The sequence below is a fragment of the Callithrix jacchus genome, chromosome 5 (assembly GCF_049354715.1).
Source record: "Callithrix jacchus isolate 240 chromosome 5, calJac240_pri, whole genome shotgun sequence".
In the NCBI taxonomy this organism is placed as follows: domain Eukaryota; kingdom Metazoa; phylum Chordata; class Mammalia; order Primates; family Cebidae; genus Callithrix; species Callithrix jacchus.
This window is the reverse complement of record NC_133506.1, coordinates 53,726,687-53,750,114: the sequence shown is the minus strand read 5'-3', so window position 1 is coordinate 53,750,114 and position 23,428 is coordinate 53,726,687. Positions and strand designations below refer to the sequence as shown.

Below are 23,428 nucleotides of genomic sequence, written 5' to 3'. Positions count from 1 at the left end.
CCTCGCTCAGCCTAAATGTTCTTTTATGATATAATTGTGACAGTGAATGAGTGAGTCTAGGTGCACTCAAGCTTTTTCTGTTAAGGCCTGGAAGGTAAATATTCTCGGTTTTGCAGGACCTTCGGTGTCTGTTGTAGCACTGTGGTTGTAGCACAAAAGTAGCCACAGGCAATATGCAGCCAGTGACGGGCTGTAGCTGGGAAATCCTAATCTACAAGGAGGTGTGGGGCAACTGTGGTCATTGGGCCATTGTTTGCCTGCTGTTGATCTAATAGATGGTAGTGGTGGTTTTATATGTTTAAGTGTTCTTTACTAGCAAAACCCCAAATTTAGCAATGCTAGACGTTACTGGTCCCTGTGGTAGACATTCTGAGTGCTAATAAAGATTTCCTGTCCCCTTGAAGGTAAGCATGGTCAGATGACTTGCTGGGAGTTATGAGATGTGAGTAGAAGCAACACAGGTCACCTCCAGGCTGGAGCATTTCCAGGCCGGTGTGCACTGCAAACAACAACAAAATCCACCATGGCCCACACCTCTGCCATTGCAGCTGTCTCTTCCAGAGGTGTGCGTCCCAGTGTTACAAAGCCCGCTCTTCCACAGAGATGATGGTGCTGGCAGGAGGGGAAGCAGAGAGTTCTGCTGAAGGATGGCTGGGGAGGTGGGTGGGGCAGGGGAAGCTCAGAGTTGTGCATAGGCTGGGGCTTGAATGAATGCTGTGGTCAGGGACTCACATGTGAACGTGACGAGGGGCAGAGGTGTGTTGGAGTGGGGGCCGGGGAGACACCTGCTGGAATCGTTTCATTTTTGACATGTCGAGTCTGAGATGCCTTTTAGAGATCCAAGTGGAGAAGTCATCAAGGCAGTTGGAAATATGAGTTTATTTCAGACATTATCAATTGGGGGTTGTTGGCTTATCTGGTTTAACTTACATAGTATTTATTTATTGATTGAGACAGGGCCTTGCTCTGTTGTCCAGGCTGAAGTGCAGTGGCACAATCACTGCAGCCTTGACCTCCCTCGCTCAGGTGATCCTCCCACTTCAGCCTCCAAAGGAGCTGGGAATGCAGATATGCACCACCACACCCTGCTAGTTTTTTTGGTATTTTTTTGTGAAGATGGGGTCTCAGTCTGTTGCCCAGGCTGGTCTCAAACTCCTGCGTTCAACTGATCCTTCCACTTCAACCTCCCAAAGTGTTAGAATCAGGTGTGAACCACAATGCCTGGCTTACTAATAATTTAAACATTAAACATTTAAAAATTTTTTTTAAATTGGGAGATTTTACATTAATAAAGTCCAAATTGTTCAGCTTCCTTTGGAAAATGGAAAGATCTCGCTGTGCTGGCCCCTACTTCCCCAGGCAGTGACCTGTGGAGCTGAGGGGCCGCTGCCCTCTCAGATGGTTCTACAGATTCTGTTGTCGCTGCCACACCCCGCAGGATCCTTGATTCTGAATTTACATGTCTGTTACCATTTATTGTTTTGTTCAGGATTCAGCTTTCTTTGTAGTAGAAATCTTGACTGTAGCTCCACACGCATGTCTCCACTGAAAGCTGGAAAACAAACAGTGCCGGAGGCATGTTTTAAAGAAAGGAGAATGGCACATACTTTTCTCTTGCACTTGCTGTGTGTTGGAGGATGACCCTTGCCATAGCAGCCAGCAGTTGAGCTTGAACTGCCGCCAGGGATTGCAGCTGCCAGTCTGATTTAAGGGTGAGACTCTATTCTGAGTTACCATTTCTCTACTTTTTCAGAGTTTCATCTCAGCTTTTTAACAAACATCTGACTTTCTTAGTAACTGGTCTTTGCACACCAGAGATCGGGACGGACCCAGAACCATCTTAGTAGTTCCTTTGGATTTCATTGATGCAGGTATTGGAATATGCTTTGTACTTTTGAATAATTATTTTATAAAAGTGAGTAGGGAAAACAAGAAACTGCTAAAGCCAGAGATGATAAGTGAAGGTGTCCCACACCACCGTCATCGTAACCACGATGAATGTCATTGATCCTGTGCATCCGTGGCCAATGTGGATGCTCAAGGGAGGCAAGTTCAGTGGTTTTCTGTTTAGTCATCAGATTCAACACCTCTAAGAACAGGTATGAAACTAAAACACAGCACTCACTATTACATCTAAGGCAAGGGGAATGAGGGACTTTGTAAAAATGTTTTCTCTTTATGAGGAGAGAAGCTCTCTAGGACATGTACAGAGATTGCTAGGATTTTAAACATTTAACCTTTGCACATGTTTTTAGAAAAGCATTATATTTGCACATTGGAGGTGCTTGTAATTTTATCTATCTATCTATCTGTCTATCTATGTCTGTCTGTCTGTCCATCCATCCATCCATCCATCCATCCATCCATCTACCTACCTGCCTACCTATCTGTCTAATCTATTTATTTATTTGTTTATTGTTCAAACAGGGTCTCACTCTGTTTTCTAGGCTGTTGGGATTACAGGCATGAGCTACTGCGCTCCGCCTGCAATTGTATTCTAATGTAATACTGTGGAGATTCTATTGGACTGTGACTGTCTCAAGGGCTCGATGACCCTGATTCCATCACCAGCAGTTTCTTCTTTCTTTTATTAAATGTTGAGCACTTATTATGGACTCTTCATTTTCCTGGACGCTGTGTATGTAATGGTGAGAAAAGTTAGACATGATACCTGGAATACCCAGTTACTAGAGAAGTCAGATATTTGTAAAAATATCACACAAAAAATGCAAAAGTTTTGGGTGACAAACTGTTATAAAGGAGTGGTATTTGTTGCTCCAATGGTGTGGAGGGTGTGGCAGGCAGAGAAAGCTCCTCTCAGGAAGGGCTACTAGCTGCAGGCTGGAGATGAGTGGGAGGGTAGTGGTGAAAAGGAGAAGGAACTGTTGTGGGGTCTGGGATTTCATTTTACTTTACATATAAGCTAGTAAACTAGTGTGCTACTTCATAGATACTGGCAGAAGACATGAGACTCCTGGATCAGAGACAAAGGACTTCATGACTCACAGCACAATAAGTAGCCTGTGCTTCAGCATATGTGTTCCCTTGTCCTCAAGTCCCATGGATGACATGGTGGGTTTGTGTTACAGCTGAGGAATGCAGAGCCTGGGAACCAACCATTCCATAGCAAGCAGGAAGAAGCCTTGCTCCTTATCTGGAGGGAGACATTGCCTTGTCCCTAAAGGATGCTGGCTGCAAACATAGCCTTAAAAAAAGGTCTTAGGTGAAGAGCAACCAGGGACTTGCATCCTTGGCAACCCTAGTGTATTTGCTTTTAGTTTTTTATTGCTGCTGCAATAAATTACCACAAATTCAGGGGTTTAACACAGCACCCATTGATCATCTCACAGCTATGGGGGTCAGAAATCCAGATGGGCCTTTCGGTTCTCTGCTTAGGGTCTTACAGGGCCACAATCAAGGTGTCAGCTGGCTAGACTTCTTAGCTGGAATCTCTGGGGAAGAGCCCACTTCTCTTTCATTTAGGTGTTTGGCAGAACACAGACAGCTCTGGCAGCTGCAGGATTGAGGTCCTCTTTCCTTGCCAGTTGTTGCCCAGTGGTGTTTCCAGCTTCTGGAGGCTGTCACTGCCTCCTCACGAGCTCTGCTCTAGCCTCAAAGTATCAGTGACAGGTCAAGTCCCCTCATGCTTCAGTGCCTCTAATTTCCCTTTCCACCACGAGCCGGAGAAAAAGCTCCACTCTTAGGGACTCAGACAATGACACTGGGTGATTACAGTTGGATAATCCAGGCTCATCTCCCTGTCTTAAGATCAAAGATCCTAACTCAACCATGGCAGTGACATCTCCCCATAGTCACCATTTCTGGGGATAGGGATGTGGAATGCTGGGTGTGCAGTGGGGGCACTTTTAGGACTCTACCTCCCATACCTAGCAAGAGCTGTAGGTGTGTGAGAGACCCCTGGAGGACAAAGGTGGGCTCCGGGCAGAGGGAGCAGCATGTGCTGTGTCTGTGGGTGGTTCCCTGTGAACTTGTGCTATGCTCACATGGTTCTGTAGTGTCTCTGGAGTCATGCAGAGTAGGATTTGAGATCTGGCTCCACTGCTGTGTGACCTTGGGCAAGTCATTTCATCTCGTGTAGCTTCCATTTCTCCCCCCTTGAATGTGGGCTTATATGGGATGGAGGATGCAGGGTTGCTATGAAGATAGAATGAGTTTATCACAGCATCTGGCTGCTGGGAGCAGCCTGCTGGTGTGTAGATGCAGGGTGGACCACCCTCCCCCCAAAACCTAGTGCAATGCAGAGAGGATGGGACGCACACTGAGAGGTGGGAAAAGTTGATTACTTGCATCGTGAGACTTCCTGGGGAGAGCAGAGCCAACTTCCCAGTGGGTTTGAAGAGGGCTGGAGAGTGCAAAAAAAGGAAGCTGGTTGGGATTATATGGGGGCTCAGGGGGGCCTGGAGCATGGATTGAACAGCCCCCTCATGCCACAGGGAAGAGCACCTGGGCTTTCTTACTAGCTTCCCCAAATGTGGTGTGGAGGGACAGATTTAAAAGGAGTCAGCAGTCAGACACCAAAAAGTGAGGTCAGACTCTAATATACTGACATTTGACAGAACCCAACAAATGTGAGCCATTGTTCTCGTACCCTCCTCCCCAGTGGCTGTCCAGCACCCACCCAGGCTCAACCCTGACCCTGCACCCCTTCTGCTGGGCACCCTACTTGCGGGCCTCTGGTGGGGCCGGCCTCTGGGGTGGTGCCTTACCTCCATGCTGCCCATGGCATAAGTGGCTCCTCCTCCGTTCCTGGGTCAGCATTGCCTGTGTATTCTCAAAGGACAGTTCTAGTCATACATCGAGAATCAAGATTTCCTTCCTAATTAAAGGGAGTTTTCTGAACAGTAAATCAATCAGTCAGAGCCATGCACAAAGACTCAGACAGCAGTTGCTTCCACATGTGTTTAATTTCTCAGGGGGAGCACGCGGCTCTCTCTGGGTGCCTGGGATTCCAGGTCTGTGGCTTATCCAAGAGCCCTCATTTGAATTTCATCTAATCGGAATCATTACCCACCCATGAAGAACACAGCTTATTAACCACACGATCATTGTCTAAAACTAAAGCCCTGTCAGGTCACCTCATAGTAATGCAATTAGGCTCAGTAAGCATAAAATCCAGAATTATTTTGGGATCCATTTTTAAAGTTTAAATGAATGGCCCCAGAAAGATATTCAAGTTAATTTTTTTCAGTGGGTATGGGAGAAGTTTAATTTATTTTGTGTTATTTTGAAGGAGCACCCAGCTTTCCCTTGAGCCTGGCAATGGCCAGATTTAAACATGGATAGATGCTGAAATAAATGTCGTTCACTTAATTGAAAAGCCTACTGACAGCCTAACTCTATGGGGGTAGAATTGAATTCATTAACAACAACAACAGCAGCAGCAATGGAAGTAGCCCCAGCCAGCCTTCGTTGAGCCTCCTGGCCACGCCAGATGTTTCAGCAGCTATTTTATCACCGGAGTCTCATTTTTTGTTCACTCTGTTTCTGAAGAACCTCTTGCTTTGCTGCAAGAGATGGAACCAACTTTGTGTCTGCATATCTCTCTTCCGAGCCCTTTCCCTGTGCATCTTTCTGTCACCCTCGTGTGTCCCCACGTCACAGCTGGGGAAGGCAGAAGTCTGAGAAGTCCAACCCCCTGCCCGAGACCATACCTCCTGAAGCCGGAGTGTCAGAATTCGAATGCAGGCCAGCAGACTCCCTAGTCTCTTCCTCCTCCCACCCCTTCTGCTGCCTCACCTTTTCCGCTCATTCAAGAGGAGGCATTTTCAGCCCTTGATGAGCCTCTACAAATAGTTTTTAGGTGATACTTGGGGTTAGAGGATTGTGGATTATTTTTCTGGCTCTGTCCCCAAACTAAAAATGACACATGTCACCTGGAATGCTGATCCAGCTTCTATAATTTTTTTGTACCTTAAATAATTTTTACTGACACTTATCAGTAAAAATCAGGTCCCCATATATTAGTAGATCGTGGTCTCCTCAGCCCCTTGTCCTGTGAGCATCTCCACTGAGCATCCCATGACATTGCAGGTGGCTTCATCAGAGAGTGAGATGGTGAAGGAGAGAGTGGTGGAAAGAGAGATAGAAGGGAAAGGAGAGAGAGAAAGAGAGAGGGGAGCAAACTGGCAAAATGAAAGTCAGTCTTTTGTTGTAACCTAATCTGGGAAATGACAACCTGTCACTTTTGACATATTCTATTTATAGAAAGGAATCACTACATTCCCCCCCCCCACCCTCAAGGGGCATGGACTACCCAAGGGTGTGAATATCAGGAGGTGAGGATCCTGGGGCCATCTCAGAGGCTTCCAGCCACGTTGGCCAAAGTGTATTGAAGCTATCTGATAATCACAACTGCATACAAGGTCCTGAAGACTTCATTTTCGGGTTCTGTAGCAGGTGCTTGCTTTGTGAACTGTCTTTCCCATGCAGCTTCCATTCTCCTTACTTTTGGGAACCACCTCCAGATTTCCATCTGGGGAGACGTCTTCCTCCAGTTTGACTTACGTGCACGGTGTGCTGTGGCCTACTCCATGTCAGGGTGGAGCCAAGGATTAAGTCAATTGGTGGACTTCATTTCTTGGTCACACTGATGGGTTCAGGAAGGGACATGTAACCCAATTGGAAACAATGAGACTTTTGTTGGGAATCCTGGGAAGCAGCCTCTGGGCGTTTTTCCTGCCCTACTTGAAGCTGAAAGCAAGAGAGAAGTGGGGAGCTGCTGCAGCCTTTGTGACCATGAGGCATGTGAAGTGACAGTAGAGGCTGCACTGCCTCCTACTGCAGAGTCACGTGGGTGCAGTGTGGGAAGGGCTTGTTTGGCCCAAGGGAGCTAAAGCTGTGATTTACTCAGGAATGAGGACATGATTCTTTTCCGGACAATGAGACCCCAGAGGAGTTGAGTGGGAAACTCTTGGTTAAAGAGAGGAGGTTCCTCTTTCTATTGCCAGAGGTGAGCAAGAAAGCCTGTGCCTTGGACTGCTGATGGTGCCCATCCTACGGCCAGGAAAAAAGCCAGCTTTCGGATGAGGCTGGTGCTGTGAGTGGCACGGTGGAGAGAGGAGGTTAAAAGCATGCAGATCCTAGACTAGCCCTTGTACTTGGTCTACCTCTGGGTCCCCTCTCTGTGATCTAAGAAATTGCCGTATCATTTTAGCAATGCTGGGCCGTGTTACTTGCAGTTGAAAGCAGTTAGATAGACCAACCTGAAGGAACTTGAAGCAGAAATGTCCTGGGTCTTGGTAATATTGTTTGAATCCCTGATCAAGCTGTGCCTGAAAGCAGACCTACTTTTGAGTTTTCTAGTTACATGACTCAAAACATTCCTTCTGTACTTATACTAGAAGTTGAGTTTCTTCCTCTTAAAACCAAGAGAGTCCGATCCAAATTCATAACTAAAGCAGATCTAAAGAACCATCCTTACAGCATTTTCTATTGATGACAACATTTTATGTCCCAAATCTCTTATCAGTTTTGAGTTCTAAAATGCTCTAAAACCTAGAAATATTCTTATTAGTTTGATACCACGACTCACTTTTTTGATGAAACCTGAACAAACTCATATGTGGCTCCTTTGAGGCTTTATTTCATTGAGTGTGAATATGCCTATGTCTAGCTATAAAAATATTAATGGATTTCATTTCAAGGAGCTGCCTCAAACCTTGCCAGAGGGGTTATATATAATATATAGCACATGCAGTTTCTAAAACACACAAAATTATAAATTCCTCAGCAATCTTGTCTCAGGTTTGGGTACGGAAAACCCGAGTCCGTCATGACAGTGATATTCAGGTGCGGGTCGATATTTAAGAGCAAGAGTGTGTTTTCCAATAATTTTATAGTTGATCATGTCATTTTCTTCTAACTCAGGAGTTTCTAATTTGTCTTGGGCTGAAATGTGCTTGTGACAGAATCCATTCTGAGTCCCCAGCCTAATTATGTTTTGCATCATTTCAGAGATGGTTCATTTTGACCGAGGCCCGTCTGGTGGTTCATTGCTGTGATGTATTTCGGCATCGTGGATGCAGGTTCACCAGCCTTGTCTTGACCTTGGAAATGTTGTGGTATTTTACAGTGTGTGGTGACATTTATGGGCCCATTTGGACACCCACAAAGAGGTTGATTTCCATAGATTAAATGTCAAGTTTGAAGCCATCCAGGGTAATTGAATCCTTGAATGTTGTCCACTTAGATTCTCAACCGGGGCCGTTGACTGGACATTTGTGTCTGTTACAAACTCACGAGTGCAGTCCAAACTGCTTAATGCCTAAAGGTCATTCTGTGAGTCCAGGGGGGAGGTGTCAGTAGGGACAACCATGGCACGGGAGTTTGATACCTGCAGAAATGTTGCTTGTTTTTATTTCTTTAAATGCAAGCACGTATGTGGTTAGTTGGTGAATCCTACTTGAGTAGGAATAGTTTTAAACATATGTACATAAATTTGGAGTGAGCTTAATTTAAATTGAAGGGTAGCAAAGAAAAAGCATCAAATGATTTCCAAGCTATTGAAAGATATTCACCTTCTGATTGTCCAGGGAACATACATGTCTTCAGATTTTGATCTGAGTCTTTTGAATTTTTGTCCTCACAAGGAACTGGAGCTAAATGGATCCAATACGGGTACACCACACCCATTTCCTCCACTGGTGCACTGTGGCCAGGAGGTGCGAGGCCAGCCTCACAGGCCTTCCCCACTGGGATTTCTGGTCTTTCTGCAGGTTCAGCTGTCCACACAGTGGCGTGGCCTTCTCAGCTCCACTGTATCATCTCCACCAGCTATATATGCTGACCAGTCTCCCTAAAAGTCAGGGCTGTTGGCCAACACACCAGTCAGTGGAAACCAGGGTGAAAGTTAATTCAACCCCAAGCTTCAGAAGACTGAAAATGGACATGTTGATTTCCTGTCCAGGCTAGGGGTCAGGACAGGGTAAGGGAGCCCATGTTTTATGCCAGATTTTTGCTGCCACCTGTTGTGGGCATGCAGATGACATGGACGATGACTCCTAGATTTGTTTTGTGATCGAGAATTAGAACAAATGACAACCTGCCATGGAGGTTCATCCCCCACCACGGTGGGTGTTGTCTGCTGTGGCAATGGGGCAGAAACGCAGCTGAGATGGAGATGGAGATCATTACCAAGCAATCGCGCTTTCTGGCCACTGCCTGACTGTGGTGGAGGTGTCTGATCATGAGTAGGGACAAATATTCCTCCAAGGGCAGATGCTTTGCCTGCAGTGATGACTCGGATGCCAAAACATTAGGATTTAATAGGGGCAGGCTTGGCCAAGCATTCAGTTGTTTAGTCTACATCAGGCTAAAACTTCTGGGTGATTGGAAACATCTCTGGAGTCTGAGGGGCCACGTGATCTGGTCTCATATAGACACAGCCCGGATCAAAACCAATGAAAGACACATGGTCAGAGGGGGATGTTTTCTGAGTAGGGGAGGAGAGGAGGAGGCAGCCTGTGTTCAAGGCAATATTCATTTCCTGGGGCTGCGGTACCCAGCACCCCACATGGGGCAGCATAAAGCAACAGACATGTTTTCTCTCACTGTTCTGGAGCCCAGAGGTCTGAAGTCAAGTCATCGGCACGGCCATGCACCCTCTGAAATCTATGGGGTAGAATCCTTCCTCACCTCTTTCTAGTTTCTCATGGTTTGCCTGCAAATGTTGGCATCCTGTGGCAGGTAGATGCATCCTTCCCATTTCTGCCTCTGCCATGGCATGGTGCCCTCTCCCGCATGTCTGTGTTTCCACATGGCGTGTCCTCCCTGCACGTCACTCTCTCCTCTTCTCATGAGGACACGGGTCACATGAAATTAAGAGTCCACCCTTCTGCTATATGACTCCTCTTCATGTAACTAATCACATCTGCCATGACCTTATTTCCAGCTAAGTTCATCTCTGTGGATACTGGAAGCTAGGACAGCAACATATCTTTCTGGGGGACACAGTTCAACCAAATACCTTGCTCCTCTTTTCGCAGAACCTGAATAGTCATGATGTTTCTTGGTGGCCCCTATGCCCAGCAGTGTGTGTGGGCATCATACTCAGAGGTAATGACAAAGGCCCCTTGAAGGGCTGTTCTCTTGGGTTTCAGCTCTTCCAGGCTGGGCAGCCCATGCCAACCTAGGAGTTTCCCACTCTGGGGTTGAAGGAGGGGTGTGGGGAGACAGAGAACCATCTAAGTGGCTGGGGGAAGGCTTCTGCTATGTGGCTCTGTTCTCAGCACAGAGTAGTTGGTGTCTGCAGCCAGACCCTTAGAAAGAGGAAGGCTGGTAGTTTTTATAGAGATCAGAGTCCTTGAATAAGAGCAGCTCTTCTGCTGGGGCTTCTGAAATTTGGGGGCCCAGATTTGATAGGAATTCTGTCCTCTGGTATTTAGTGCCCCTCAAATTATAGAGTCCTTTTAGGAACATGCCAAAGGGGTGGCAGCCAGTGTTTAGGGCTTAGAGGAGTTAGATTCTTAGAGGACTTAGTGGAGGGATTCCTGGGTTGGCTCCAGCACACCCATCCATGACTGCGCGGGAAGGTGAACAGGATGTGTTTGGGTGGATGGGCCTTGTAAATGGGTCCCACCCAATGGAAGTCCCCTCGGGTCGCGGTCCCAGGAACAGTGAGTCTTGACCAACAAAGGGGAGGAAGGCCTGTGCCTCCATGGAGGGTGGGTAACTGAACATACCCCTCCTGCCCTGTCTATGCCAGTCTGAAGAGCACACCAATCCCTTACTCCTCAGAAATGAAATAGAAACCAGCTGCCACAGGCTGCTGCAAACCTGCTCTCCTACATTTTGGGGTCCAGTTCATGAGTACCGAGGACATGCTGGCTTTTTCTTCTCGCCAGCTGGACACTGCATGCCCCCAGCCCCCATTTGTAGGACTAGGAGAAGAGAGACAGCTAGGCAGCTTTCAGAGAGAAAATGGTAACTGCAGGGTTGATGTTTTTGGGGAAGGAAAATGGCCCAATTGGCCAGCCTGGAGCTTTCTGTGCTGGGCGGGGGGTGGTAGGGACAAGTCACCAGCGATGGGTTTCTTAGAGGGCTTGGGAAACCCATTTTCTCCTTGAAATCTACGCCTAGTAGCAAATCTTGGGCTCATTTCTGCCTTTAAAGATGTTAACTTATCTTGAATATCTCGAGCAAGGAGATCTCAGGGATTCTTCCTGAAATACAGGCCCAGGGATACCTGGATACAGAAACACCTGATCAACAAGTTCATTATAAATAAGGATAGTGATGAGTACAATTGAAAGCTACATTAAAAGGCCTAGACAAACATTTTAAAAATGGAATCTTTTTTTTTAAAGCCCTGCATAGAAATTCCCAAGGTATTAAAAACAAATGAGAGAAGCCTTATTTATTACATTAGCCAAGAATGGGAGTGGACGTGAACATTCTGGAAGGGCGAGACTGATGAGTTGAGAAGGTCTAAGGCACACTTTGTGTTTTTTGCAACATCCCATGAGCAAGTATGCAGAGGACTGTGTCCTCGGGGATTCAGGAGAGATCTTCCTTTCCCTGGCATGGCCCCGGGTGCCTGGCGACTGACATGCAGCACCCCAGGGCGGAAGCTCTGTCTGGACTCAGTGCACGCCCTGCTTGGGCCAGCACAGCTCTCGGGCAAACGCCCCTTTGCAGCTTCTGATCTCATCGTCCAGCTCCAGGCACTTGTTCAGGCCTGGCACTGTGGATCTCCAGCCGATGAAGCCCTGGGTGGTTTGGGGGACTGGTGGGGATGGAAGGATCTGGAATGGAAGCGCAGGGGGTTTAGTGACCTTGGGACACAGAGACACAAGGCACCCAGCATCAGCATGTGAGGCAGGGGTGGAAAAGACAGAAAGAAGAGCCAGCCTCCCTGATGCGTACTGAAAACAAGCACGTACCAATAAGGTGGACTTGGAGGCACACATGTTTCCTGGAAGTGATGAACAGCAAACACGTTTCTTTGTCTTGGAATGGCTAACATATTTAATTCATGACCTCTAGCAAAATCATTCAGAAAGCAAAAAAAAAAAGAAAAGATAAGATGCAGAAACATCAAGTGCTATGGTTCTCACTGCCCTGTATAAAATACATGGCACTATTGTCAGATGGCATTGTGGCAGGTGTACCTCACCCTGTTTTGATGAGAAGGCTCTACAGTATGTCTGTGTACATACACGCACACTGCAAACCATGGAGATTACAGGAATGAAAAGCAACTGAATTTAATTTTAAAAACCAAAAGGAAAATGGGCTTCTATCTGGAGTGAAAAAACACAACTTCATTTGTCAGTTCCTTGGACAGATTTGACATTCTTGGAAAATGAGGGTAAATGTTTAGGCAGGATTTCCCCTTCTTTTGAAATGATCTGTTCTGCTCTTATAAGGGGGTGTGAACAAAGGCAACAGTGCGGGATATTTGTTCTAGCAGAACTGAGATGAAGAGGTTTAATATGCTTGGGGTTATGAGTTCACTCTTACTAGCGGAACCTGCCGGTGAGGCAGTGGCAGGAGGAGAAGGCCCCGAGTGGGCTGGCTGCTGCTGGTGGTGGACGAAGCTGCTTAACACATGTTCTTGATGAACTCCTGAAATTAGTCTCCTGCAAGACTACATGTAGGGTGGGTCATCAATGAACGCCAGAGGGGCCAAAGCTTCCTTGAACCAGCTACAGGCAGAATTGTTCAGAAGGGGAGCAGCCCTCAATGCTGTTTGTCCAGCCAGGCCTTTGGGAGCACACAGACTAACTTCCAAGTCTTCATCTAACTTGTAAAAGAAATGCAGTTGAAATTCACCATGAGACATCATATTTCACCCAGCAGAGGGGCAAAAAGATGAAAACAGTGCCATTAACAAGGGCATTGTAGGAGTAAGGGCAATATGGCAGTTACCTTTTTTTTCTTTTTTGAGACGGACTCTTGCTCCATCACCCAGGCTAGAGTGCAATGGCTCGGTCTCAGCTCACTGCAACCTCTGCCTCCTGGGTTCAAGTGATTCTCCTGTCTCAGTCTCCTGAGTATCTGGGACTATAGGCACGTGCCACCGTGCCAGGCTAAGTTTTGTATTTTTAGTAGAGATGGGGTTTCACCAGGTTGGCCATGTTGATCTCGAACTCCAGACCTCAGATGATCCACCAGCCAAGGCTGGCCTCCCGAAGTGTTGGGATTATAGGCGTGAGCCAACGTGCCCGGTCTGGCAATTATTTTTTGAAAGTACAGATGCGAACACCCTTTGACCCAACAATCTATTCTGAGTCATTCATTCTAAGATCCTGATAGCTACACATGTACACATTCATGGTGGTGCAAGGGATGCCTTGCAGAGCTGTTTGTAATAGGAAGCGATTGGACATAAGCCACACATTCACCCACGGAGGCTCATTCACTGTGGCCCATCCACACCGTGATAAACCATGCAATGGTTTAGAAGGACGAGATAAACTTCCAAGAGAAAAGAGATGCACAAAACTATTCAAAGTACAGTGCAAGCTGTGTGATAAGAAAATGAGACCAGAGGCCCATGAATGTCCTTGTCTATGCAAGAGTGCATGACAAACCAGTGACAGTGGCTCCAGGGTTCCAGAGGAAAGGAGGCATCTCATCACATGCCTTTTTAGGTATCAAGGTTACCTATGAAAAATAAATATATTTTTAAAGGCCCTGGTCACCAACAAGAGGATGGGAAGGTGGAAGAAGGAAGCCAGTCACCATTTCTTGGGCAAGGAAGGAAGTTTGGAGGGAAGCAGAGGCTGGGGACCTTTCTCACCTGAATCAAGGTCCTTGTCCTTACCCCTCCCACCCCACAGGCTCTGTCTGGTGAGTGTAACTTTAACAGCTGGCCCTTGTTCCTAGATAGGAGCCTCTCACAGGAGAAAACCATATTTCAGTTTGTTCTGGTGCCTGGACAGTTCCTCTCTGTTTCCCGTCCTCCAGGAGGGGACACCTCTCTGGTATCTAGGTGGGGCACTTTCTTTGAAAAAAGAATAGTTGTGGTTGCATAGAGCAGACCCAGTGGCCCTGGTGGCAGAGGGAAGGTCCAGTCTCATGGGCGGGCAAGGTATTTCTGGAGACAGCATGTAGCTAAGGGACACTACCAACCCTAAGCAGGTCCCGCGCCACTGTATTCTCCCCTGGGGTGGAGGGGGAGGTTGGCAGAATTCAAACACAGCTCTGGAAACATGTCAGACTCTCTTCCTCTGTTCTCTGGCCAGCCCAGGGTTCTAGGCTACAGGAGGTTGAGCTCTCTAAACGTGCATTTAATCTGAACAATCACTTTTCTAGGCACTAATTCCAAGAAAATTACTGACCCAGAGCAAACTGCTGTGTCTACAGGGGTGCTCCTTGCAGTGTTATTCTCCCAAATCTCATGCCGGCTACAACTTTGATGCCCAGGGATGGGGGATGGGTCAATAAATTAAGACAGATTGACTCAGTGGAGAAAGATGCAGCCATTCATATGACAGTGGTTTGGAGTGCTTTTCTTAACCTCATGGAAAGATGTCCAGCCTATGTTGTTAAGTGAAAAAATGAGACTACAAAGCTGCCTGTGCAGTTTGATTTGTAGACATATGTCTGAAAAATATATGTATGTGTGTGCATGTGTGTGTGCACAGGTGTGTATATATACATACACATGGACATACATTTGAGGAATAGGTGAGCTTTTGTGGCAGAACTCTGGAATCAGACACATGTGTGATTGCTGTGTGGCCTGGGAAAGGAATTCAACTTTTTTTAAGCTTTAGTTTTCCCATCTGCAAAATGGGTTTGCAGGTGATAATATCCAGGTCTGCAGTGGAAATAAGGTGAGACAGCCCATGCAAAGCAGTCAGCACAGTGAGTGTCTAAGCGATAATAATAACTCAAGCTGATGGGTGCTTACTCTTATAGGTCGAGAGATGCGTGGGAAACCTCTGGAAGGAGCACCCCATGTTCATCATGGGTGAGAGTCTGTATGGGTGTTTTAATTATCTTATTACTTATATTTTGCTGTATTTCTAAATATTTTTTAGTGGTGACTCTATATTGCTTTATAATTGGGGGAAAAACTGTCACCATAACTCAATGGAGCGCATTCATTCATTCCTTTGTTTGGGCTTACAGATGCACACCCACCAAATGCTCACTGCATGCCAGCTACCCCATCAGACCATGAGCATGGCAGGAAAAGGGCCTGCAGCTGAACTCCCCCTGCCCTGCGGCCTTCATTTTGGATTTTCATCTACTCTCTCAGTCAGCACACAGAACCACCTTCTCCAAAGCTGGACAGAGGGCAGAACCACACACCAAAGTGACAGACCCATGAGACAGGCCCGTAGACATAGGGAGCTCAATAGCTTGTAGAGAGATCTGTCCCATGTCCACCGTGGTGGAAGCTTCAGGTGAGAACGTTGTCTAAGGCCTCTCTCCTCTGGGTTTGCCCCGTCACTCCTGTCCCTCTCTCCACCATCTTTTCTCCACTTAGTGGCCGGAGCCATCGTTGCAATTGGCAGGTCTCATGCTTCCACAGCCCTGCCTACGACCCTCCAGCGGCTTCTGCTATAAATTTGACTCCAATTGCAACTCCCTCTTCTAGCCTGCCCACTTCTCCACTCACATCCCTTCTCTGCTCACACCTTCCCTTCCTGCCCCATCTGCCACCCAAGGTCTCTAAGCTCCAGCCACATCACCTTGCCTTGCTGTTCCTGAAACATAGCAGTCTGTGTTCCACCTCGGGGTTCTCGTACATGCTGTTCCCTGTGCCTAGAATACTTTTCCTAGGGCTGGTGCCTGGTCATCCTTCAGTTCTCTTACCCTCTGACACAGCACTGGCCTGTTTCCTCTGTGGTGCTGGCACAGCATATCCAAATGGAGTTGATTTTCTTGGTTAATGTTGGTTCTCCAGACCCAGACATGTGGGCTGGGGTCTTGTTTTCTTGTTCATTGCTGTTTTCCCAACCAAGCTCTTGCACCTTATTGATAGCTGACTGTCATTGGCACTCTCCGAACATGCTGGGCACCCTGCTAAGCCCTGATGGCACTCCCTGAAGTAGGTGCTCCATTAACCCCCATTGTGTAAGACAGGCAGGGGAGACACAGATAGGTCAAGCCACTTGCCCAAGACCACACAGGAGGTGAGCAGCCTAACAGTGCTGGGGTCTGGTGGTCTGATTCCAGACCCCCTGCTGGGACCTGCCCTGACTTCCTGCCCACACCCTGGAAATGTCTGCTGAAAGAATGCAGGGAGACCCCATTTTCCTGGCTTCTCTCTGCTTCTGCAGAGCAGGAGGTCATGGCGCTCACACGTGTAGACTTCACCTGGCGTGTTTCCCACAGTTGGGTTTGGGAAAGGCTGGACCTTGACGCTGCACCTGGCACTGCTGTGCTCTTACCTTCAGCACTGGCTTTGCATACCTGGAGCCATCGGTTTCTATTAGGGCTTATTTCTTACTTAGGAAAATGAGTATTTAAAAACAATGTTTCAAACCTTGATGTACTTCTCCACTGGGGTCACCGGCCAGATGTGGAAACGCTCAGGAAGCTCAATTTTGGGCTTTGGGGTGGGGAGTTCTTCTTCACCCTTGATCAACTGAAATAGAATCCCCAGAGACGGGAAGCCTCAGATTGAAGCTGGGGAAGTGTCCTCTCCATTGCTTTCCCCAGAATGCACATTTTGCAGGCACAGAATTAGGGCATAGAAATGGGAGGCAAAGGCTTGTCTCAGTTATGCGACTAGAAAAGTAGGGTGGGAACCTCAACACAGGCCTGCTGCACCCAAAGCCGAGACCAATCTCCACCCCCTCCTGTTGCTCACCTAAGCCTCCTGATTGATATCCCCTGTGGGGGAATTTGAGAAAATGTTGCCAGTTATAGACTCAAATTTAAAAATGCCAAAAAGGGTTAAGTGTGATGGCTCAAGCCTGTAATCCCAACCCTTTGGGAGGCTGAAGTGGGAGGATTGCTTGAGCTCAAGAGTTCAAGACCAGCCTGGGCAACTTAGCAAGACCCCATCTCTACAAAAAAATACAAAAAGTAGCCAGGCATGGTGGCATGTGCCTGAAGTCACAGCTACTTGGGACGAGGTGACAGGATGGCTTGAGCTTGGAGGTGGATGTTGAAGTGAGCTGAGGTCATGCTCTCCAGCCTGGGTGACACAGATCCAGACCCTGTCTCAAACAACAATAACAACAATAAACAATCTAACAAAAATGCCAAAATGTTTTCAAGACCAACCTGTAAAATATTAGAGGAGAGCCTCTGCTTCCCCTTACAATTTTTAAAGCAATGTCAAGCTTTTTGAAAACACAATTTAATTACATATAAGGAATATTAATATATACTATGCATATTATATTAACAAGAACTCAACTCATTCTATGCATAACGTTTCAAATTGTAGAACCCTCTAAGAATTAAAAACACCCTCATTAAGAGCGGCATAATTTCAAAGCTAGTGGGGTGGGATGAATTACCAACGGGGTTTATGCTGCTATGAATCATGGCTGCTTTGAATGATGTGGTGTTTTAATTAATTCTGCATCTCTCCAAATAAATGTACCTTCCTCGTGTTCTGTCCTGAAGTTTGAGAGGTTGCAGATTGGTGGCCACATAAACACCCCACTGGAGCCCACATAAGCATTTCATTTCTAGATGCAGAAGATCTCATGTAAACATCTGGCTTTCTGGACTCTCTTAAGTAATGGGACTATGCAGTTGGCCTTCCCATGTGGTTGCACTTGGCTGGGCTCATGCTGGCTGCCTCTTTGGACAGGACCAGTGGCCTCTTTGCCTGAGTCCCCATCCCTTCCGATTAATTATGCTTGGCCCTATCTCCTGTTTCTGTCACCTATCTGATATCTGTAGACTTTGAGACTTGTGATCTTTAGGGAATACTGGCAGCATTCATTTTCCCAAGAATCCCTCATAGATCATTTGGCTTTCTGGCTGGGTGACCTCTCCATGGCGTTCTTGTACCTGCACCTCACAGTCACTCAGTTAGGCAGGCGAGGACTCATCCCACTTTACAGATGGGAAGTCTGAGGTCAAATGGCCATGGCATTAGACTCACCAGCTTCTCACCTGGGTGTGGTCCTTATCAACTGTGTGACTGCAGTTCTTGGAGCTCAATTTCCTAATTTGTAAAATGGGCATAAAACAGCACCTGTTTCTGCACAGAGGTTCTTGTACAGATGCGATCAGGTGATTCTGCCGAAGCACGTAGACCATGCCTGGCATGCGGTCAGTGCTCAGAAATCTGTGAAAGGCGGGAAGCTGCTGGTTTCAGAGTTAGCGATCTTTACAACATGCTCTTTAATTTCATTCTTGCAAATTACAGACTTCGCAGTCATTCATTCCTTGAAATGATTGATTCTATAACCTCGGGGCTCATAAAATTTATATTTACCTCTTCAAAAGGGGTTGTTAAAAACCCCCAGTTCTGGGGCCAGTTCTGCCGTGCTTCTGATTCAGCCTTCAGACGGTATCTCCTGAAAAAGAACATTCCTGAGTGTTGGGCAACATGGAAAAAGGTTCAAGGGGTCTGTGGGGGAGCATTTCCATTTTCCATGAACATCGACTGGGTAGTGGTTCTGCACCACGGATGGACTGAGGTGCCAGAGAGTGTGAGAACCTCCACCCCTGAGCACCTCCCATTAGCAAGGGAGACACACAGCTAAGGAAAGAGAGAGGCTGGTTGGCTGTTACGGCTGGGAAGCTGTGCCGGGTAAGGACAGGTCTGGGGGCCGATTCTGCCTGAGGGGCCTTCTAGGTACCAGACCTCTTATTTTGGAGGCCCCATGACCCCAAATTTAAGGAGGTATAAAGAAAAGGAGGCGCTCACTCCCTGCCTCCTGCAAGTGCAGAGTCAGCATCTGTATGACCTCGACATTGAGCATTTCCTAAATATTGCAGCCTAGGTGCCTCAATTGCCCCACCCTAATCTGACCTTGCTTTTGCTCCATGCTAATATTGTTTATATCTAACTACCCACAAGCTGAGTGGAATTGCAGTAGACGAGCTGGCATGTCACATTTTGCAGACATCCAATTAAGCATTTAGTCATTTGGATTTTTCTAGTTTCTTCTATTTTGGAATCAATATCTGCATATCCCCATCCCGCAGTTCTGGAGACCCTGGTCAACTCTTTTAACTGGGCAGTGAGCATCTAAGGCAGAGTCTATTTCAATCAAGACGTAACATAAGCCACAAACATGAGCTGCATACACAATTTTAAATGTTCTAGTAGCTACATTAAAAAGAACATCAAAATAAATAGGTGACACTTTTTTTTTTGAGATGGAGGTGTGTTCTTTTTTGCCGAGGATGGAGTGTAATGGTGTGATCTCGGCTCACTGCAACCTCCGCCTCCTGGGTTCAAGCAATTCTCCTGCCTCAACCTCCTGAGTAGCTGGGATTACAGGCACGTGCCACCACACCCAGCTGATTTTGTATTTTTGTAATTTTGTAGAGACAGGGTTTCACCACGTTGGCCAGGCTGGTCTTGAACTGACCTCAGGTGATCTGCCCACCTTGGCCTTCCAAAGTGCTGGGATTACAGGTGTGAGCCTTTGCATCCGGCCAACAGTCATTTAAATAATCATTTTTTTTGGTATGAATCTTTGATATTTGTCGTACAGTTTACTCTTACAGCTCAACCCAGTTTGGACCAGTTGCAATTTAAGTGTTCAGTAGCCATGGGCCCTGTTCGAAGAGGAGGGGCCGTTTAGATTTGGCTTGAAGGATGAGCAGAAGTTTGTCTGGTGATGAAGAGAGGAAGGGACATTTCAGACAGAGGGTAGAGATACTGCTGTGGTAGCATCTCCTGTTGAGATGCTTGGATAAAGATTTTGAAAAAATAGTGTGTTTTTTATGCCAAATGATAAAGGTTTTCTATTTATGAGAGTGATGAGAGTGATATAAAGTTTTCCATAAGATCAATTTATCAAGCGACACCAATTTAAAGACAAATATGAAGTGACTAATATAGGTTTTACAAGGAAATGGTAAAAATTATAGAGAGGGTAAATAGGATAACTGGAGTTTAGAAGATAAACAAGGATGTTTTGTTGTTACTACATCTTACCCACTTGCATCTAAATCAGCAACTTCCCGTATGAGTTAAACCTTCAAAGAGATGCAATAATACATAGCAGATAACATGTCAATTAAAAATATCCGTGATAAATATCTGCTGGACATACATCTTTTAGAAAATGGATCTAGCTCTAAAGTTAAAATATATATTCAAAACCCAGGAAAATCAAGAGATTTTCATGTATTTCATTCAAATTGAACAAATATTAGGATTTAAAAAAATTCCATCAGCCTTAAAAACATGAAGATGTTCTGCATGGATGCTGAGGTTTGAAGAAAAAAAAAAAAAGAAAACAAAAAACACGAACATGTTAGTTGGATTTCCACAAGCAAATCTGCACTGATTGTTGGAAGCCAATCTCTCACGCCCTCCGCTGGTGGGCCTAACAGGAGATGGGGAGGGAGAGGGAGAAAGGCTCTCCTGTGGCGCTTAGGTCCCTAACGTTGCCCCTTTCCTCAAGGCCCCTGACCATCCTCAGCGCACGCCCCTCGCCCCTCGAGCTTAGTGGTCGACCACCTCCTGGATTTGGTGGGGAAACTGAGACCACCAGGTGTGCACACTTCAGGTGGGAATGGAAGCCCACCGCGGCATGGGATCCCAGGCGTTACCAGATCTCATCCTGAGCCACAAGGTTCATGCGTTCAGCCGCCGCGGTGCTGAGCGGTTTCTGCGCCATGGGGCCTGGGGGCTCGGTGCGCCACGCAACAGACCCTGGGCTCAGCGTCTCGCGTCTCCCGGGAGACCGGTTGCCAGGCAACGCAGGACTCTGAGGCGGAGATGGTGCCGCACCTGGTGAGGGTGTGGTCGCTGTGCTTTCTCGGCGGTGTCCCTTCGGTGAATGGGGCTTTCTGCCATCCTTTGCTCACGTCTGGGCCCTTCGTCCACCTCTCAGCCCATTCGCTCCTCTGCAGAAAACCTCGGGAAACCTCCAGACCTAACACCCCAACCCCCTTTTAAAATTTAAATCCGTAGTGGAAGTATGCACACCTACAAGTGGACAAACTCCAGTGTACAGACTTAATGAAGTATGTCAAAGGGAAGGTTCGCCTGTAACCACCACCTAGAGGTTAGAAAACAAGGCACTGCCAGCCTCCCCCGGCAGCCCCCAGGGTCACCGCTCCTCCCTGGATCTCATTGACTTCCCTCTGCAAAGATTAGCTTTGCCGTGATTTGAACTTTGTGTGTGTGTAACCATCCAGATGTTCCCCTTTGTGCCTGGCTGGCTTTGCCCAATGTCGTGGTTGAGAGACCATCCCCATTGCTGTGAGTGGCCCTAGTGCTCATTTCTGCTCCTAAACAGAATTCCATTCTGCTGCTGATGAGCACTGTGTTTTTGTCCACCACTAGAGTGCTGCTATGAATATTACCGCACATGTCTTTGGAGAAAATATGCGTTTTGATTGGCGTACACTCTTTATAACAATCCCTAAATGAAATCCACGGAGAATGTTACCTCCGGACCCCACCACTCCACACTCTCTTTTTCCCTATCTATCACCTTTCCCTGTCTATGGCTGGGGTGCTCACTCAGTGTTTGTTGATTGACTTATTGACCTCCTAAGTTTCCACCATATCACCACTGTTGTGGATCTAGAGCTGGAAAATGGGTCTGAGACAACAGCAAGGGGATCATCTACACGAGGTAGGGGGTCATTTTTCTTGTTGAGTAGCCATGAGATAAGGTGTCCAGAGCCTGCCTGGGGGGACTGAGAAAGTAGGGAGCATGACTTAGCTGAACTTCCCAGATTACTACCAGGGCACTGCTCTGGGAGGATGCGATGCCAGTGTGTGTGGATCCAGCAGTTGGGTATCTGAGACTCTCCCTGGTCCGTCTCCATGGCCTCCTCCCTTAACAGACTTGTTCTTTTGTGCAGTGTTTTGAGGGGAGCTCAGCTGGTGTGTTTTCCTTTCATAGCACATGGTGCTTTTCTTGGCTGTTGGAAATGCCTGGCCCCCGCCCGGTATTGGGGTGGTCCCAACTGTCCCTCAGCTGGATTAGTGAGGGGGCAAGCAGAGGCTGGCATTGGAGCTGATTTGATTAATTAATGAATATATAACACCCCAGGCCCATGGCTGAGCCAACTGCAAGCCAGAGGCCTAGAAGAGGGAGGACAGATCTCCAGGCAGGAAGCTGCGGGTTTCTTCCTGGACTATTCTCCAAGGTCACCATTCCTACAACAGAGGGGAAGATGTTCTGGGGGGATATAAGTGGATGGCTAGGAAGAAAAATCCATTACGTAGTAAGAACAAATTCTGCTTCCACCCTCAGGAGGTTTTGAGACATTTCTGTTAAGATGATTAATTAAGACTAAATTCATTAACCGAGCATCTATATATGCCAGTCACAGAGGGTTCCTTCATCCTATGGATGTGTGTTGAGAGATTTTGATGTGTTTGATGCCAGAAGGGAGTCAGACCTGCAAGATCCCTGCTTCCCTGGAGCTGACACGTCGAGTGGGAAGACAGATAATGAATCCAGGAAACAAGTGCACGTGTGACATGGTGCCAGGGAGAGAGGCATGACGCGCTAGGGAAAGATTCACACCAGGGCATGAGGCCGGGGGGCAGAGATGGGAGAGGGGCTGTGGGACTGTGTTAAACAGGTGGTCAGGGCAGGTTTGTCTGAGGAGGAGACATGTGGGCCCAGATCTGCTGTGGAAGATCAGAAGAATTTCCCACGGAGCATGTAGTGTGGGGGATAGTTTCCAAGGCAGGATCAACACGGGGTGTTTGAAGAATGCAAAGGCAGCCGGTGCAGCTGGAAGGTTCCATGCAAATGGAATGGGTACAGAAATGGAGGTACAGGCACTCTGCGTCTCCCGGGAGTTCAGTCTAGCAGGGAAGCAGATGTGAATGCAACTACATGACAACACAGCCTTTTATACAAAATGACAGTAGGGTGGGGTGTATGTGATTCAGAGCCCTGGATGAGACGGAAAAGGATGGAGAAGGCGATGAGTGAGTGGGGTTTTCAAGGATGAATATGAGTTTGCCAGTCTTCTCCATTATCCTTGGCAATATCTGCACAGGGTAGTCTTGGTCCAGGACTAGAAATGGGTAGAGTAGTGGATGAGTGTCCGGGTTTTGGGATCCGACGTAGGCTCAGGTCTCGGGTTTGCCATGTGTCATCTCAATGATGTTGGGCACATTGTTTAACAACTCTGAGTCCCCGTTTCCTCATCTGGAAAAGCGGATCATGACTATACTTCTGAGAGCTCTGCAGGAGACTGACAGCGGGGCTCCCAAACAATGGTGGGCTCCACTCCTGGTTTATCATATTTGTCGTCAGGGTCAGGCAGGTCCCTCAACCTAAGACACTTGAAGGTGTGGGGAGATGGAAATGTGGCTTTGGGTGGAACG

General features: G+C 47.2%; 1 protein-coding gene and 1 long non-coding RNA gene across 7 annotated transcripts in view; one reads left to right on the top strand and one right to left on the bottom strand.

The window, feature by feature from the left end:
• Positions 1-23,428, top strand: part of LOC103792968 (uncharacterized) — a 216,085-nt gene that overhangs the window by 6,792 nt on the left and 185,865 nt on the right. The window lies entirely within an intron of this gene.
• Positions 863-20,804, bottom strand: CIMIP1 (ciliary microtubule inner protein 1). 6 transcript variants are annotated; one of them, XR_004743012.3, is made up of 6 exons: positions 20,677-20,804; positions 18,380-18,461; positions 16,463-16,564; positions 12,481-12,763; positions 11,901-11,999; positions 11,624-11,762 (listed from the first exon to the last, which is right to left on the bottom strand). XR_004743012.3 is itself a non-coding variant. In XM_035299004.3 (5 exons), exons 1-5 carry the CDS (start codon positions 20,742-20,744, stop codon positions 1,467-1,469), a joined length of 402 nt encoding a protein of 133 aa, XP_035154895.1. In that variant the 5' UTR covers positions 20,745-20,804; the 3' UTR covers positions 863-1,466. The 6 variants fall into 6 exon arrangements, 5 of the variants coding, with proteins under 5 accessions (XP_035154895.1, XP_035154896.1, XP_002747757.1 ...); XM_035299004.3 differs by lacking the exons at positions 11,624-11,762; positions 11,901-11,999; positions 12,481-12,763 and adding exons at positions 863-1,552; positions 4,728-4,791; XM_035299005.3 differs by lacking the exons at positions 11,624-11,762; positions 11,901-11,999; positions 12,481-12,763 and adding exons at positions 863-1,552; positions 4,728-4,782.

What these genes read in the sequence shown, in the direction of transcription:
- CIMIP1 (XM_002747711.6), bottom strand. Translation starts at nt 20,744, where the DNA reads ATGGCGCAGAAACCGCTCAGCACCGCGGCGGCTGAACGCATGAACCTT. An exon ending in GTGGCTCAGGATGAGATCTG is followed by an intron (nt 18,462 to 20,676) that starts GTAACGCCTGGG and finishes GTTCTTTTTCAG; the next exon opens with GAGATACCGTCTGAAGGCTG. An exon ending in CAGTGGAGAAGTACATCAAG is followed by an intron (nt 11,763 to 16,462) that starts GTTTGAAACATT and finishes CTTCCATTCCAG; the next exon opens with ATCCTTCCATCCCCACCAGT.